General features: G+C 39.2%; 4 protein-coding genes across 5 annotated transcripts; 1 reads left to right on the top strand and 3 right to left on the bottom strand.

The window, feature by feature from the left end:
• Positions 1-310: 310 nt before the first annotated feature.
• Positions 311-2,207, top strand: LOC116393789 (prostate stem cell antigen). The gene is made up of 3 exons (XM_031866402.1): positions 311-362; positions 1,107-1,226; positions 1,996-2,207. Exons 1-3 carry the CDS (start codon positions 311-313, stop codon positions 2,205-2,207), a joined length of 384 nt encoding a protein of 127 aa, XP_031722262.1.
• Positions 2,208-3,412: 1,205 nt separating this feature from the next.
• clic1 (chloride intracellular channel 1) lies at positions 3,413-9,675 on the bottom strand. Of its 2 annotated transcripts, none has more exons than XM_031866601.1 (7): positions 9,582-9,675; positions 9,266-9,342; positions 7,676-7,785; positions 7,396-7,521; positions 6,822-6,928; positions 6,187-6,368; positions 3,413-6,051 (listed from the first exon to the last, which is right to left on the bottom strand). In XM_031866601.1, exons 2-7 carry the CDS (start codon positions 9,305-9,307, stop codon positions 5,890-5,892), a joined length of 729 nt encoding a protein of 242 aa, XP_031722461.1. In that variant the 5' UTR covers positions 9,308-9,342; positions 9,582-9,675; the 3' UTR covers positions 3,413-5,889. The 2 variants fall into 2 exon arrangements, with proteins under 2 accessions (XP_031722461.1, XP_031722462.1); XM_031866602.1 differs by having other exon boundaries at positions 9,586-9,673.
• Positions 9,676-11,289: 1,614 nt separating this feature from the next.
• On the bottom strand, positions 11,290-13,120 carry LOC116393896 (sperm acrosome membrane-associated protein 4-like). Its single transcript, XM_031866603.1, has 3 exons — positions 12,932-13,120; positions 11,980-12,090; positions 11,290-11,557 (listed from the first exon to the last, which is right to left on the bottom strand). The coding sequence occupies exons 1-3, from the start codon at positions 12,981-12,983 to the stop codon at positions 11,346-11,348; spliced, it is 375 nt and encodes a 124-aa protein (XP_031722463.1). The 5' UTR covers positions 12,984-13,120; the 3' UTR covers positions 11,290-11,345.
• A 292-nt stretch (positions 13,121-13,412) lies between these two features.
• On the bottom strand, positions 13,413-15,965 carry LOC116393781 (protein Bouncer-like). The gene is made up of 3 exons (XM_031866391.1): positions 15,917-15,965; positions 14,652-14,762; positions 13,413-13,730 (listed from the first exon to the last, which is right to left on the bottom strand). Exons 1-3 carry the CDS (start codon positions 15,963-15,965, stop codon positions 13,510-13,512), a joined length of 381 nt encoding a protein of 126 aa, XP_031722251.1. The 3' UTR covers positions 13,413-13,509.
• Positions 15,966-17,574: the final 1,609 nt, after the last annotated feature.

The raw sequence follows: 17,574 nt of genomic DNA, 5'->3' as shown, positions 1-17,574 counted from the left end.
TACCATAGGTATTCAAGACGAAGATAGAAGAACAAGAGTGACATCAAGATAAAACTTCTTCCTGAACCTAAAGGTGCTGACAATACAAACTACCTTCGAGGTGGTGCCATTTTTATCCGCTTAATAGAAAGAAAAAACAGGATTAAAAGACGGAGGGTGTGAGCTCACAAGTAAAATTTGATTACGGAGTGAGTTGTGGGACGTAGCGTTTAGTTTGAATGAGCGAGCTGTAACGTACCAAGACGGGGATTTTTGTACGTGCTTGAATCGATAACTGGAAACGATTTGAGGACTTCTTACTGGAAGCAACATGTCTGGTTCACAACTTGTGATTGTCCTGCTGTGTTGTCTACCTTTGGCAGGTATGGAGTTCAGTTTTACATCATTTTTATTTATTTATAAGGATCTATTCACGCTGAATTGATTGCCCATATAACTGGAATGCGTTAAGGAATTATCAAAGATTATACATTTTTTCCAATTTGCAGAATGTCTTGCCATTGTCCAGCCCATATATTGGACAATAGTAGCTCCTCAACGATGAATTGGTGTCTGCATATATACAAACAGTGTCTCTATGGTTCATAGTTTGTACAAAGAGAGGACTGGCAAGCTTATTCTGACTGTAAATAAAGTTACTACAACTACAATTTTTCTCAATGACTGTTGCAAGTTTCGATTGTGCACAAAGTCAGACAAAGTAATTGACAGCATGCAGACCGGAAGAGTCCATGTTCACATGTTCACAGGTAAAGTCTGAAGTGTGTTAGCCAGTAGACAGGAAGCAGCGGGAGATTCTTCTTCAGAGAATTACATTTTTTGCATATTTTCGACACGAGGCAGTGCTCATGGAATCACTACCGCCTTTGTCCACAGGGGCTGCACAAATCAACACTAAATAAAAGTTCCTTGTAGTTGCTCTAACTGTGATTACTGAAGCCTGTTTTAAAAAAAAATAATTATTCAAGAATCCCTTTTAAAACTTCTTGTTATCTGTTGTCAGTCAATGCATCAGTGGAACATTTTTATAACTTAAATATCAATGTCAATATTCGATCAGGCTCACAGTGAGTTTCTTCATATTTTTCTTCCATCGTCTCCTTCAGCCTGCTTGTGCTGCTACACCTGTTTATTCCCGGCCATCTCTCCTCTGGACTGCTTTAAGTTTCCACAGGAGTGTCCAGCCGGACAGCGCTGCCTGTCTAGTACTGCTATGGGAAAACGGGGTAAGATCCAGATCTGTGTGTGTGTGTGTGTGTGTGTGCGTGTGTATAAGAGTTTATTTCTGTGTCTGTAGATGGGATTATTTTCTGAGAATCTAGGGCAGGATGGTCACAAATTGGCAAACAAAGCCTCATTGTACCGTACATTGTCTGGGACCAGATTTTAGAAGCGTACACCATACTGCAAATATGCATTAGGACAGTTTTGTTTTGGATTTGAGGAGAAACAATGGCTATTAAGTTAAAGTTTTATTTTAAATCCTGGATATGGGGGACCAGTTCTGAGAAGCAAGTTTATTGAGTTATCTGGACAACTCAATTGAGTTTTATGGATTTGCTGAGGAAAACCCAGAAACCTCCAAAATCTGGAACAAAACCGGATGTTAAATAACTGGTTTAAGTTAGAAAAATTAAACACACACTTTCTGTGCGTTGTATCTATGGATACTAAAATATTTTTTTTTAATTTGTTTTCAGTGCTTTCTCTCAGCCCTGGTCATGTCTCACCTCCATAAGTGTAAAAACAAAACGAGACAAAAGAAAGACTCAAAGGATCGGCTCTCATCTCTCTTCAGGCCGGTTGTCAGATCACTAATGCCTGTGATGCCATCAAATCTCTAAAAATAGCTCTCTGGGCTTCGTGGGTGGAGCAAAAACGTTTTCTGTGTCTCATAAAGCCCCTTCTTTCTTTTTCACATGCAGGTTAACCCCTAAATGCTCGGGCAGTTTTCAATGAGCACCACAATAAACTCGCCTCCCTTCTCTCGTATAGGCTCTCTACAAGTGACGATGTACGAGAAGAGCTGTGCAGTCCCGTCCCAGTGCGGTGTGAGTGGACAGAAATACGCCTCAGGCCTCTACTTCAACTACACCAATATCTGCTGCGATACAGACCTTTGTAACGGGGCCGAGTCCTTTGCTGCCCTCAGCTGGGGAGGAGCGGCTCTCTGCCTGCTGCCTGCACTCACTCGGCTGCTGGCCTGAACATCAGAGGTGGGTGGTGGGGGTCGGGACGGGGTCACAGCTTCACACCGAATATTGAAGATGTGAGTGACCTGGAAAAGATGTATACTCATAGGCACATGAGACAGCGGGGGTTTTAAATTCCTTTTTTTTTTATAACAAATTAACAGGGAACATGTTGTATTAGTGATGAACTGGCCCATATTATGTGATATTTTCCAATCCATAGCATCTACTTTTATCAAAAAGGTCAAAAAATAAATCAATAACATTAAAAATGTTAATAGAAAAACGTGACGTAGAAAGACCAACACAAAAACGCAAATGCCACACTATTGTAATAAAAAAAATAACAGACCAATATCAAAATATATATTGTTAAAAAACTATTTCAGCTCAAGGTCCATTGTTCTGGATCATCAGTATATACGATTTTGCTCAGTTCAGGTAATCACACTTGAAAAGATTTCCATTAATAAAGTTATTTTTAATAGTTCATTCTTTACCCATAAAACAGCAGCTGACAAAACATTATCACCTCAAGGTCCTTTTAGTGGCTGTTGTGGAGCTTTCGATCATATCATGAGCTTCATCAACAAATAAGTAGACGCTCAAGACTTCTCCGCCCAACTTTAAGTTTAAATATTTAAATTAATTTTTTTGAAACATTTTTGAAACAGATGAAGATCATGCGATATGACGGAAAGCTGCAGAACAGCTACTGAATTGAAGTTAGAGAGCTTTATCAACTTGTTTCAAATGTCAAGAACGAACCTTGAACTTTCACACCAACGTGGATAAGAAATCCTTAAAATACTCAGAAAAAGTCTCTATTTGAACGTCCACATTTCCATGTCAACTGGGCGAAAGCTCCAGAAGAGATACTAAATGGATCTCGAGGTTTGAAACTCAAAATACATATTTGTTTTAGACAATACCCTTAGATTGGGCATGTATCAGTGTATCTCCAAATGACATTAATGATGACATAATGCTAATAAAACTTAGAACTAAATCTACACTGAAGAGATGCCTTATTTATATTTATGCTCTGTGTATTTGCTTTGTGATATTACAGATATTATTTTCTGAATTACTGTACTGACATGTTTACAATCGTTTACATGCGTTCTAAGCTTTCAGCATTCTACTGATACAGAATAATGTGTTTTTGACCATCTCCACGTTGTTACCCTCCGTAACGGTGAAAAAATAAAATAAAAACACAACTCTAAACGGATTTATTATCAAGATATTTCTTTATTGGGATATTAATAAATGTATCTTTGTAAAGGCTTTTAAGCACAAAATACATTTCAGCTGTGCCATTAGTTTGAATCCACTGGGTTAGTTTACACACCGCTGTTTGTTTTCAGTGCGAGTGAGAGAATACATGCAAAAATACAAAGAGAAAAGGTCAAAATATGTGTAGGGGAATTCATAGGGGTAGGAAACAAAGTCAAAAACGAAATATGAGTTTCAAATACAGGAACATTTCTTTTTAAAAAGTGAAGTGAAAAAAAATCTAAAGACATTTGAATGAATATATCAAGTTAAATTGTCCCTGAAATTCTGTACGACAGTAAGAAGCGGAAAAACTCTTCCACACTGGGAGAGAAGAAATACTAAAATACATCAGCACTGAACTTATTCAGACAGTCCCTTTAAATGTTGCTCCATATTTAGAAAATAGATGAAATCCATTCAGTCAATATAAAATATACATAATCATCTCTTTGATCAACACTTGCATTACGCCTCTCAGGAGGGATTGAAGTAAAATCATGTAGAAAAATAACTAGCTGTGCTCCCACTGGACGTACAAAGATTGTCTTTCCAACAGGCTTAAATTGCACTTAGGTAAAATAGATGTGAAAGATGACGCTATTTTGAGCTCACAACAAGTCTTAACTGCAAACAGCCTCCATAAATGTTCATTTGCATAGTCGCTGATGTGATGAATAAAACCGTCGGACAAGGCGTGTTCTTATTGGGTCCAGTTCTTCCCAGCAGTTAATATATAATACTATACTACTATATATAATTGCTTCAGACTATCAAGCTCAACAAGAGTGGATTAACCCGACTGGCGACACTGTTAAGTGACAGCCTGCAATCACTCAATATAGAAGGTTACTGATTTAAGGATGAGTTGAGTGATGTTACAAATGTTTCCAATTATCAACAATTCCCATTAAAAAAAAAGCAAAACCATCCGCAGAGCCAGAAAGGCCTCATTGAGCCACATGAGCTTGAATATCCTCGCATAATTAACTTGAAAAAGTGATAAAATAGAGGCTGATTTTAAAAGGAGTTATGTTAGAAACAACGGACTCATACAATGTTTCTATGTATGCAGGGGGACGTTATGAACTGTGATCTATTTAAGATCGGTTTTCATAAAAAAGGGGGTGTGTCCCATCTGCGTGGCAATAAAAATATATATTTCTTAACAAAATGGAAGGGAGCGTGATTCCACTGTGTTTTAGTGCCGTTTTGAAAGTTTGAAGTATTTGGACGATCATCAGGACAATAAGTGCGATTTCGTATTTTACACATGCATATCTTTGCATGTTTACACTGAACTTCCTGCTGGGTTTCTTTGCCTCTTCAGAAACACGAGACAGAAGAGGTCTTGGGCAATGAGCTACCAGAGCTACTGCAAGTGCTTTCAGCTTTTAACTTTAATACACTCACAATCTGAGCTCCCGCATTTATACGACACTAAAAAGGATCCTTCATATGTGACCGGCAGAACTAAATAAACTGTTGGCAAGAGGCCCCGACAGCGGATCACAAACAAGCTCGGTAATCTTGAATAATCCTTGGCGCCCGCTGGGGCAGTGCAGAAAGGGGAAGCCCGAGTCTATTGAAATGGTTTCCTGTCTCTGTAACCGTTTTCAGAAGTTTCTGCCTCCCTAAAGCGAGAACTGGTCTTGCAGGCCGCAGAGGAAAAGCACCTCACTTCCTTTCTGAGGTGCACTATGAGGAACAAGAAATCTATTTAATAAAATAAAATATGAATAAAACAACAACTGTTAAAAGGCCTTGTTCCCTCAGTAATGAAACAATAAAAAGGAAATGTGAAGCTTTGCGATTACAGACAAATCACATCACTTTGGCAGTTGAGCTGGCGATGGTACGCATGTGTCTACTTCCTTCACACCAAGACTGAAAAAAAAAAACCCAGTTGAATCAGACTGTGTGAGGCTTGCAAGGTACTAGTGAAAGTTTGATCTGGTAGGCAGCTTTGTGTCTGTTAAATCCCCCCAAAAATACAAAGATATAACGCAGAAAACATCAAAAAGGGAACAAGAAACAACTTTACAGAGTCTATCTACTGATGGTGAAACTGTACACAAGCAAGGCCGTAGTTTTAAGTGTGTGTGTGTGTGTGTGAGCCTGCAAGCAATGTGATCAACCATTCATTTCCTACAGAGGTGAATGTCCAGGAAAACTTGGAATACATTTGACTACAGCTGACTGTTTTTGTGTGTGCGCATGTTTGTTTCCCTCCTGGTGTAAACTGATCCATGTGGCAAACAAAGAGCAGGATAACTACATGAACAACAGACGCAACGAAAGCCTCTTGAGAAACAGGTCGACCGAGTTGCTTGCAGAGTGAATGCTTGGTGTGTGCAGGTGAGCAAATGTGTGGTTTTCTGTGCAGGTGTATTAATGACTTGTGCATCCTGTTGTGCTCCTACTTGAGAGCTTTAGCTACACAGGAGTATGCGATGTGGACCTCGTCGTCGATAGGGCAGGTGGAGGCAAATTCCTGCCTGGCGTACGCTGCGTTCAGGTACCTCCAGAGGTTTGTGAGAGACTGAGGGATGCTGAAGTTGCGGTATTTTAAACACACCACCTGGAGAGGGGAAAAGAGAAAGAAACATGCTGGACTTAAGCCTTCAGTTTCAGACTGAACACATGCAGTCAACATTATTATCTATTCATCCCAGGGCCCCCCCCCCGCTGCACAGCTTAAAGCACCGAAGATTACCTTCACAATGTGGAGCTTAGGCAGCAAGTTGCAGTCGGCCAGAGTAAGCTCTTGGTCGTCCAGGAAGGGGCGGGACGAGGAAGTGAGCTCATCAGTGCTATTCTCGTCGATCTCGTCGGGAAGCGGGGAGCCGAGGTAGTCATCCAGCTTCTTCAGAGCCTTCAGTAGGCCTTTCTCTAGATCTGAGCACATGTACACCCACAAAATATATGAATCAAAGCTAAAGAGCCAGTTTGTTCCTCCAAAACAGACTGGAGCAAATCTAAGCTGTTTCAGACGAAGGCAATTATTTTATATTTATTAAAATGGCTGAAAAGAGTGTGTTTCATTTGAAGAGATAAGTGAGTAGATTCTTTCTCCCAACAACAGCGACATTTCCAGTGAGATCACCCAACACAGAGGGGAGCAGGTGAGGCAGTAAAGCTCAGACCATAATGGTATTAACTCGGACGCTCCCTGCTGGTGTTGTCCATCCGAGACAGACAGAAGGAGCTCAGCAGTATCTGCTACCGAAAATACCACCAAAAATAGAAACAGGGGTGTCTATTCGAAATGTAAAAGTCTGGATGAAGGAAATAATTAGATTCCGTTTAAAAGACTCACATTTAATTCGATGGAATGTTAGATCTACTTACTTTCGTTTTTCTCAGGGTTTGAGTTCTTCACATAAGCAGAGAATTTGGAGAAAACATCCATGCCGGCTGTGTTGGACTCCGGGTTACGAGCAGCCAGACGGGGATACCTGAACAAGCAGAGAGATCAATAATGATTCACATTTAAATCACATCACACTGCAAACAAAAATCCACACCAATGAATTGTGCATGAAATGTGAAAGGCTTAGACCGAGAGCATTTATGACACAAAAACTGCAAAAAGTCAAAGTAGGAGGCAAAACAACTACCGCTGCAACTAACGATTGTTTTCAATGAATCCATTCATTGTTTCGTTGAACAAATGACAGAGAAGAGTGAAAATTCCTTTTAGTATCTCACAAAGCCTGAGATGATTTCTTAAATTGTTATTTTTGTCCAAAGATATTGAATTTACAAGCACATAGAACAAGGAAAAGAAGCAAATCCTCACAATTGAGAAGCCTGAAGAGGGGAAATGAAAAATGACAAACAATAATTATTGATTCCTCCGTCACTCGACTAGTTGTTTCAGCTCTAAAAAGACCAAAATAAAACAGATGCATGGAGTGATTACTTTGGAGGGCAGAGATTATCCTCCAGGAACTCCTCGATCTTGTTGGTGTCCGTCTTCACTTCGCTGCCATACAGCAGGAAGGGAGGCTGGGCTCCTGGAGCCAGGTCCTTCAAGATGTCTGGCTTCCTAAAAAGGTGGACGGAAATATGGAAACGTCAGAAACGGACATCCAGCAGTGAAGAGATAGAGAGTTACACAGCAGGAGAGGGATGGAAGAAAAAAAGGGCGCGCACACACACACGCACACACACACACGCACACGTAAGTCCAGTGTTTTCACCTCTTCATATCCACTGTGGTAACATCGAAGGTGACTCCTTTCAGCCACAGCACCATGAAGAGACGCTGGGAGAAGGGACAGTTGCCGATGCTCTGACCATCACTCCCTGCCTGGGCCACAAAAACATTTTACATGATGTCATGTTTTTCACATCATTGCTGATATATTTATCATATGTAGTATCGCAAAGTAGAGGCAGATATGGGGAACATGGCCGTTATTTGTAGGGTTTTTTTGGTGTCATTTCCTCTTTTTTGTGTGAAAACTAAATAAAAATATAAAAGAAAGAAAATAAGCAGCAGATAAAGAAAATAAAAAAATAAAACAAGCTGAAAAGGAGAAGTCAAGCGAAATGTTCTTGGCTCTGCAGCATAAAGTCTGCAGCATGTCTCCATTTGTTTCATTTAAAACAGAGCATTGATAAAAGCAATACGAGTTGACAAAATAAATTGATAATCGATCGCAAGAAAATTCATGCTGCAACTATTTTTATTAACAGTTAATTACGAGTAAAAATGACAAAAACGTTCTGGTTCCAGCTTCTTAAATGTGATGCTTTGCCGCTTTTCTTTATCTCAAATGATAATACTGATTAACCTTTTATTGATTAATTAATTATTTGTTCTTTAACTGTCAGAAAATAAAAAGGGAAAAGAAGTTTTAAAATGCTCGTTTTGTCCGCTCAACCGTCCAAAACACAAATATTAGTTTATAGGAAAGCACAAAATCACCACGACTGAGACGCATAATTAAATCTTGCATCCAAGCAGAGCTTACAGTCTGCTCAGGAAATGATCATACAGCATGAAAATGTTCCTTGTGTGGCTGCAGGAAGCCATTTTTCATGTTCAGTCATTCTACATCCCATTCAGGGTTTTGCACTGTGGCCTGAACAGCATTCAGTATAAACCCACCGTTCAAATAAAACAGGAAACCACTTACTTTTCTGTTACCAAGGCCAATGTGAAACTGTATTTTTGATATGTAGCCTCTTCTGTTAATTTAGGGTATCAAGTGTCACTGAAGAGGCCGACTAGAAACCAGAATTTAGAGAAGTTACAACGGTATCTTTCACCCCTGAAGGTGGAAAAAGTAGAGGGTGGTGCACATGTTCACACAGAGGAATCATTATTTAAACGTGCGTGAGAACATGAGGGGAAGTCATATTTGTTGTCTTTTGGGCTCAAAGAAAATGGGACCAGCCTGCCTGACACACTAACGACACTAACGTCACTAAAGATAGATTCAAGTCGCCTGCCGATCATGTTAACATGCATTTAATTCGATTATTCTTATTGTCGTTCAGACTATAAGCCCACTGAGTCAGCAGAGGTGGTGTAACTGACAGGACACCGCTGTAATGTGATTTAATACGTAGCTACAAGGTGACTTTGTGTCCCCGTGTGGACAGTGCAGATACGTTATCAGCTTTAAATAACAATACGGTGAGAATGCTGATGAAATGATAAGATATGAAACCTCAAACACGCCGTATCTGCAGCTTTAAGCCCGTTACACAAATGAATGGCACATAATGTCGCCGTGTCGACACTTTTCTGGGGGTTTGGGGGGCATCATTCAATCACTTACCTTGACAAAAAGTTCAACTTTTGGCTGATTCGCGTCGCTCATCCTCACCGGTTGATGCACGAGACCGGAAACCTTTTCTTTAAAAACGAGAAAACACAAAACATTCAAATTAAAGCACAAAGTTACATTTCCGAAACGAAACAATAACGAGTTAGGAAGCCAAGCCCATCGTCCGCTCCGAACCGCAGTCAGTAAGTGACAAATGAAACATTGTAGCAGCGACACAAACAGCGTGGACGTAACACAAAGCAAACCGCGGCCTCTTTAAAGCACAACATATCACATTTTTAGCTTATTTTAGGTCTGTGGAGGCTACCTACAAAGTGGCTAAAGTTGTCGCTGTCGCTTGTAGCCGCCTGCTGGTCGTTTCTCCTCCCAGTTCTGCTGCCTCCAGTCTGCTGCAGCGACACACTCATCATCATCATCATCATCATCATCACAGCTCCTCCATTTCCTGCTGGCGCATGACGGGTTGAGCTTTCAGCAAATACAGAGGCGTTCAAAGAGCGACAGTGACAAACAGCGCGGAGGGGCTCTGAAGTCGGAGAAGAAGAAGAAGATTGAGAGGAGATAGTATGTACATTTAACAGGTTTTGTTTTCAACATTAAAACTTTCTGGAGGTCTCTCTAAAATGTAAAATATGTCATCTTAGTTTAGTTGGATAGTCCTGGAGGCCATTATGTAAACATAACATAAGCTGCATGGATAGTTTGTTAAAACATTCTGTACTGTAGGCTACAGTATTCGTTGCAGTATAGTAAAGAGCCAGCAGAGGGCGCTATTAATCTTTACTTTGCAAAAATCTGGAAATCGATATCATAAGGATTGTCAGTCGAATGGGCATTTAACTCTGATTGTCAAAGCCGTGTTTACAATCTGTTCCCTGTCATGGATGTCCAAACTGGGATCCAGGCAGCTCCAGGAGTCCACGAGGAACTTCCAGGGACAGTTTGAAGATAGTTTAAATTTAACCCAGTTTTTTTAATTTTCAATGTGAAGAAAAACATCTAAATTGCATGATTATTTGACCAAACACAAACAAATAAGAGCTCATTGACCAACATCTTAACATATGTTCTACTTACTGGCTTTTTTATTCCGTTATGTTTTCAGTCTTTAGTTTTGTTTACTTTGATCTTAAGATTTCATTTTTATATTTAATTTCGTTTATTTTTTGGTCGACCTGTTTCCATCAAGAATGAACTTTCACTGTGGCTGAACAAGTAGACAAGAAATGTAAAATGTACTCAATCAAATACATGAAAAATAGTGATCTACTCATTGCTCGTCTTTTGTTTATTTGACTAGGATTTCATATTTAAGTGGCGTATGCTTTCAATGTTATTAAAAAAGTCGGGGGTTTTGTAAATAATTGGGTGTAACTATTTTCAGTGACAAAATTCTGAGCAAGCCAATTAGAGGGACTTTAACGTTTTAAGATGATTGAGATCTAAATTGTGCAGCAGCAACTGACTCTCCAAAATAAGGCGGAGGTTCTTATTCTAACAGTCAGGTCATCTGTGGTGAAAACAATAGCGCATTGTAGACTGCAACTGGCAAGTGTTGACAACATGTCACAGCACAGATCAACCTTTCAAAACAAGCTAAGTGCACACAAACCTGTTGTGTGTCTCTGTGGATAATAACAGCTTCTCATGCCAGTCACATTTTTTTATAAATAGTTAGGGACGCATGAATAAAGTCCTGCTATTCTATCTCCCAACATAAAGCTAAAAGGCTTTCCCAAACTCTCTCCAGGCTTCCTGGAATTCAATTTCCAGGCAGCGTGGCTACAACAACGTTACTGTTTTTGTAAACCCTTCATGCATAATAACATATATTTGTTGATATGACTTTCTGCAATCTAAAAGCATGAAGGACCATTAAAAAATCTAGAGTAGTCCCCTCAGCCATCTGACTGTACAGATGCAAGCTTGTTTATAGGCTATATATTGAAGACATGACCTCATTGTCTTCTCATTGCCCTGAATCTGTATTTAAAGGATGATGACACGAGGCAGAAAAGGAGCTCACAATGATTCATTTAATTGATGCTTCATGGATTTTAAAACAATCTCTTCATTGCATGACAAAGGACAGGACGGCAGCACAGAGGGCCACAGTCAGCGAGAGCTGGACAGAGGTGACTCCATTACACAGGTTTGTTGTACAACACTGGAAACTGCTGGTGTAAGCAGCACCCAGGAGGTTGCCGGTCAGCGTTTTCCCACACAGGTCTGAGTCCAGGCAGCCGCGGCTGTGCAGGGTCAACGTCCCAGTCGCGTTGAACTCTGGCAGGATTGGAAACAAAAGAGGATGTCAGCAGATGTAAACATTAAGGTTCACTCACATAATAGATATTCTGGAGCTTTTGATTGTATCACACCATCTTCATCAGCAGACCGAGTTTGCTCACTTGCCAGGAAACTGTAGCTGTTGCTAAATGTTGTTTTTCTGCTTAATGTTTCATTCAAAGGTTTGTGGACAATTTGACAATTTTATGGCAACCGGGCGAATGAAGACCATGATGAAGTTGAAAGCATTTGAAGCTATTAGTCATGCGTAAGGCATGATTTTGATGCTAATTTATTTAGTTTGGTAATTTCATTATGTCTGATTTTATTATCCATTTCCATATGTTGTAGGCCTGGTTAAACGTCAACGCTTGTAGTGTATTCACAGTATGTCCAGAGTGTTGTGGCGGATCCCTTACGTGCTTCTCCGCGGAAGCAGCTCTCAGTTGAATTGTTACATTGGACGTCGCTTCCGAACAGACACGTCCCAAATACACCAACAACGCACTGACGACAGTTCAGGCATTGTGCTGTTGAAGGAAAAGAAAGGTGAAAAAATATGTGATAATCAGATTCAAGAAACTCACTCAGCAACTTTTCAGAGTTTCAGCAGTATCAGGGAATCTGTGCTAGTTTCGGGTTTCTCCACCAGCACCTCTAGAGCTCGTCACTCACGTGTTGCATCTGACTTTTATGAAGTGTGAAATGGTTTCTTGAAGTTTTACAGGTGGGGGTTCAGTGACTTCCAGGAGTCTGATATATTTTAGGCAATTAAATAAATGTATGGGCTACTTTTCTCTCATTTCTCTTTCTTTAGTATCATCCTTCCTGAACAGAAGTCAAAATTCAGGAAGCTCTGCAAACATTTTATTTTGCCTTCAAACATATGATACTGATGATTCTCACACAACATAAACAGGAATATCATAATAGACCAGTGGCAATTAGTGCCGGTAAAGACATTTGTAGCAGACTCAATTAAGCTGCAGTGAATTCCCCTGAGACTTAATCACAAACGCCAATTAATATAAGTCATCTTTGTCTTTGTTTATCCCAAAGATTTGGTTTCTTCCAAGTAATGAACCACAGTACAATCCATTTATTTTGAGAACAGTTGTCATCCAATTACAGTGTTAGATGGTGCTTAACAAAGACATGAAGATCCTACTTGGTACAGTGGGTCAGATGAATGAAAGCATGTTTAAATATGAAAAAATAACATAAAACACATTTTATTCTACAACAATAATAATCATAGCAAATAAAGGTATAGTTATAGTTTTTAATAAATCCTCAATTTGCTTCAGTGTAGAGCTACTGTTACATTCATTTTTACCTCAGTAAAAACCTCAGATTTTATTCTTTACATACCTGCTGCGATGAAGGCACTCAGGACGATCACTGCTTTCCAAACGTTATTCATCTTTCTAGAGGGTTACGAGGGCAACCGATTCCTTTAAAAAAAGATATACTTCAGGTCTAACTACCTGCTTCAAACTACTTTTGGGAGAGCAATGACGTTTTCAGGTCGGACTCACTGAAGAAACAACGTGCAAGAATGCGGTTCGTCAAGTTTTTGTTCCAGTTATGTGAAGAGGAAGTCTTGGCTAATTACTTGGAAACTCTGCTCAAACATTCACAGCTCGGAGGATCTCACGTTCATTAAGTTTGAGCACAAATACATTTTTTTATTTCATTAGTTTCATTGTTAACATGCAGTTCAAATATTCTTTTGTGGTAGTTACAGAAGCATTTAATTTTTTCAAATTGTCATGCAATTGGCATGGACACAACATGTAATTACACTGTGCTTTTGTACTGTGTTCTGTCTGAACCCTACAGTTACAGGCATAGAAGCTACAACAATGAGTTTACAATGAAGCTACTCCTTAATGATTACATATAAGACAACACCCCAGTAATGAATAGGATTTTTTTTGTTGTTTCTTTTAAAGGCTCCAGGTGAAACAAACGGCCAGTAGGGCGGCGCTCAAAGCAGCAGTCAGAGGAAGCTGGATGGATGTGGCTCCGTTACAGCGGTCGGTGCTGCAGCAGGTCCTAGAGACGGTGTATCCGGCAGTCAGGAGGGCTCCGGATTGAGTTTGGTTGCAGAAAGACGAGGCAATGCAGCCTCGAGTCTGCAGCGTCACAAAACGACTGATGTTGAAGACTAAAGGAGGAGATCAGATCAAGTTGTTAAAACTTGTTACAGAGAAAAGTCTGTGAATACAATGTGTCATTCATTGGTGGAAGAAGTACTCAGATTCTGTAAAGCCCAAATACCTAAAAGTCCTGATTTAAAAGTTTATTTTAAGAGGCAGTTTAAAGAATTAACCTTTGGATAAAACAAACAAATGGTGGTGAGTATCCACAAGGGACAGTTCATTTAAGAGGAATAATGCAGGTGTATGTAACACTACGGCCATGTCTAACCTCGGTTGGCCTTAAATTATTTTTCTGTGTGTGTGTATCATTAGAGGGTTTGTTTGATTTTGTGTGGCAGGTATTGTGCTGAGTTGTGTAGTAGCAACTACAACAATGGGTGACACTATGAAGGGAGCAGCAGACTGACACACAGACATTAAACAAACAAAGGCTTTACGGAACCTGGTAATAAAAGAAGTACACGATGTTCGATTCTTCACCTCGTCATCGTCCTCTAAGTACTAAGCAACCTGATCTCACAGAAAGACGTGAAATGACCACGAATTTTTCTAATAGAATCCAAATCAAGTATTAGTTTCCAAACAGTAGCCTGCCGCATTCATGGGTCATATGACACTTGATTTAGAAATGTTTTATGTGGCTTTCAGAGCCTTCCACCTTCACATAAACTCACCAGCATGATGATTTATTATTGATAAAAGGCTGCACAAAACATGTATATACAGTAAATGGTCGAAAACATGCAAAAACATTGAGGTCATGCTCTCCGGCCACACCTTAATCCATACTGCCAGGACAGGTTGTTCATCTTCAGCAGTGTCTAATAGTTTGAGTTTAGAAAAGTGTCACACGCTCATGCAGGGAAACACCCATCTTTTCTCAGGGACTGAAAAGAACAGCAGGTGATCACTTGAGTGTTGCTCACCCAGTTCTCCCTTGTAGCAGTTGGGCTCAGAGTCAATGCAGTTCTTGGTGGAGCTGTACGGACATTTACCTGCCACGCCCACCCTGCAGGTGTTACAGGTCAGGCACTCACCTGTGGTCCGGAGAGAAAGAGACAAGGTGACGGAGAAGGCATTAGTTTTTTTTGTTTTGTTTTTACAAATGAGGAAAATAACTCAGATAGCCACAGTGATCAAACTATATTACACAAATTACCACAGTCCTAAATACAGTGTTGAGATCATCTTCTTTATCACGTCTCACCATATTCGTCATCCTTGTAAGAGTGTTAATATTAATATAAATATAGTTTCAATTATTTCTTCAAAATGTTTATAGCAACCAGGCCCCAGATAAGCAGAAAGATAAGCTTGACATGGTTATGTTCTATGTGTCGCAGGTAATTGAATCATTGATAGACTTGCTCTTACAATTTTAATAAAGTTTGTCTGCTTGCAAATATTTTATTCATACAACTCCAGTTCAACACTAATTGCTAATAACAACTATAGTGTCTTTTGTCTATTGATTTTTATTTTTCAAAAAAATATTGTTTAAAATATTTAACGCTTACAAAAGCATCGATGTAATCCCACCAATAAGATCCTGGATAATTTTTGTCGAGGCGTTAGCAGTAGTCAAATGTTCTCAAGCTTGATATAGTTTGTGAGTAAAACATATTTCCATTTCAGAAAGACAAAGCAACAGTAATGAAGGCTGAGGTCATTATCATAGGCAACGCTTTAAGTCGATGGATGTGGAAAGAGATTACGGAGAGATGTTTTTGTGACTCCCATATTTGTCTTTTTATCTTATATATGCTTTTGTTTATTGCTGTATGATGATAACAGCAGTTTCCTGTTCTTTTTTAACTGGAAATCCTTTTGTTTTTTATTTCTTTAGTCTGCCTGCAAACTTTAAAATGGTAACAAATTAACATACTTAGTTAATAAACATTTCAGAATCACTCTTAAATATATAAATGTATGTCAGAAACTAATTGGATCTAAATAGAAAGATGTTTTGGATGAGATCCTTCAACTGGTAAGTCATTTTATCAGCATTTAGAGCATGTCAGTGACATATAAATACCTGCAACAAAAATACTCATTACAGAAATACTTCGAAATTGTCACCTCTGACAATTCATCTATTCATTTGTATTAGTGATCATGTTCAAGTAGAAGATTTTACAGATAATGTTCCTCTTCGTCAGCACAAAAACTGTCTTGTGTTTGGTTCTCTTACCTGTAACAAACATGGCCATCAATGCCGCACAGACCCAGATGAACTTCATCATCCAACTCGTACACAGATTTGTGTTTTATCGGCACAAAGAAGATGATCTCAATGCAACAGAGAAGTTCAAAGACACGTTAAATGATCCAACTGCACAGACGAGTGTCTCAAATGGGTTTCAAATGAGCTTCATCAGCTCAGCTCAGGCCATCTGCTTTTATGTCAAGTCAGAGGCTTGGAGCAGTTTCTCGATACAAAAAATAGAATAATATGAGCATCGATTTGTATTCATCAACTGCTATTCTCTAAAATACTGAGGTTTGTTTGACAAGAGTGAGGTATATTCAAAAGCCTAACAAAGAGAAAAAAGAAATGATGATTTATAGCCTCATTCATGGCTTTATATGTGTGTTTGTGTACATAGTAATGTGTGTTTGAACCTTTGTGAACTGAACAAATATTAGGATTCATTGTTAAAGCAATAAGGAGACACTCCTTTCAACTCTATGGCATTGTAACCAAGTGGAACTGACGTTTGGTTCTGCTGGACCGGTGTCTTTATTTTTTTATTCAATTGTTAGTTTTGCCAACCCTGGGTAGTGTTTGTCTGCGACAGTAAGCGCCCTGGCGTGTAGTTTGAGCGCTACTCCTGGACTAGGTTAACTAATCCTTATTATTACCAACCCATTACGTGGGGATGCGTGACCTGTAGTGTGTTGTTGGATACCAACAAAGTTGTTACTGTCTGTGCGAAGCTGGTTTTAAACATGAAATTGATATTTTTGCACTAATAAAGATCTATATTTTGAATAGAACGCTGCTTCCTGCGAGTACATGTCATAACGGCGTCTGAACCTGCTATCTGTGGCTTTGGGGTGCTGCAGTATGGAGCTAAAAGAATAGCATATGTTTATAAAGATGTTATTCGTCACTTTTGGAAAGGTATGACAGAATAATCCCAATTGAAGTCCACTTGCAATCATAAAATAGAATATAAATCGAAATATATATGTTTTGAGTGAAATTTAAGCTGTGAGCTTAAAAAAAAGTCCTCAAAATGCTATTTGCATCTACTAAACATGCTGCTAATCATGGTTTTTGGAAGATTAGTTCAATATTTTGGGAAGTATGCTTATTCGCATTCTTGCCCAGAGTTAGATGAGAGGATTGATAACACCATATCTGTACAGTAAATGTGAAGCATAAAGACTGGAAACGGGTAGCAGCAGCTAGCCTGGCACTGTTGGAAGGTACCTCACCTACAAAAACCTATAAAGCTAAATAATTAACAGAACTTATTTCATTTGTTAAGTTTGTATAAAAAGCAAAGTTAAACACCAAGAAATTACTGTTTTGTTGTGTTTTGTTGTTTATAGTCTTTATGCTAAGCTAACTGGCTGCTGGCCGTAGCTTCACACTGAATAAACATGAGTGTCATCGATTAATCATCTTCTCTAACACAGCATGAAAGTGAATAAGCATATCTACCAAATGTCAAACTATTTAAGTTTGTTCTCGGTAATTATTAGTCTGTTTAACAAAACATGCAGGTGAGATTTACCTCATCAGATAGTGGCCTGCAGTTGTCACAGAGTCACATACATTTTTCTAAATGTTTTGCCTTCTTAGTTAAATCAACAACCAAATAAAGCAGGTTATAAGACGAG

This window comes from Anarrhichthys ocellatus, unplaced genomic scaffold, assembly GCF_004355925.1.
Source record: "Anarrhichthys ocellatus isolate YVR2014 unplaced genomic scaffold, GSC_Weel_1.0 scaffold35, whole genome shotgun sequence".
Taxonomy (NCBI): domain Eukaryota; kingdom Metazoa; phylum Chordata; class Actinopteri; order Perciformes; family Anarhichadidae; genus Anarrhichthys; species Anarrhichthys ocellatus.
This window is presented reverse-complemented; position numbering and strand designations above follow the sequence as displayed.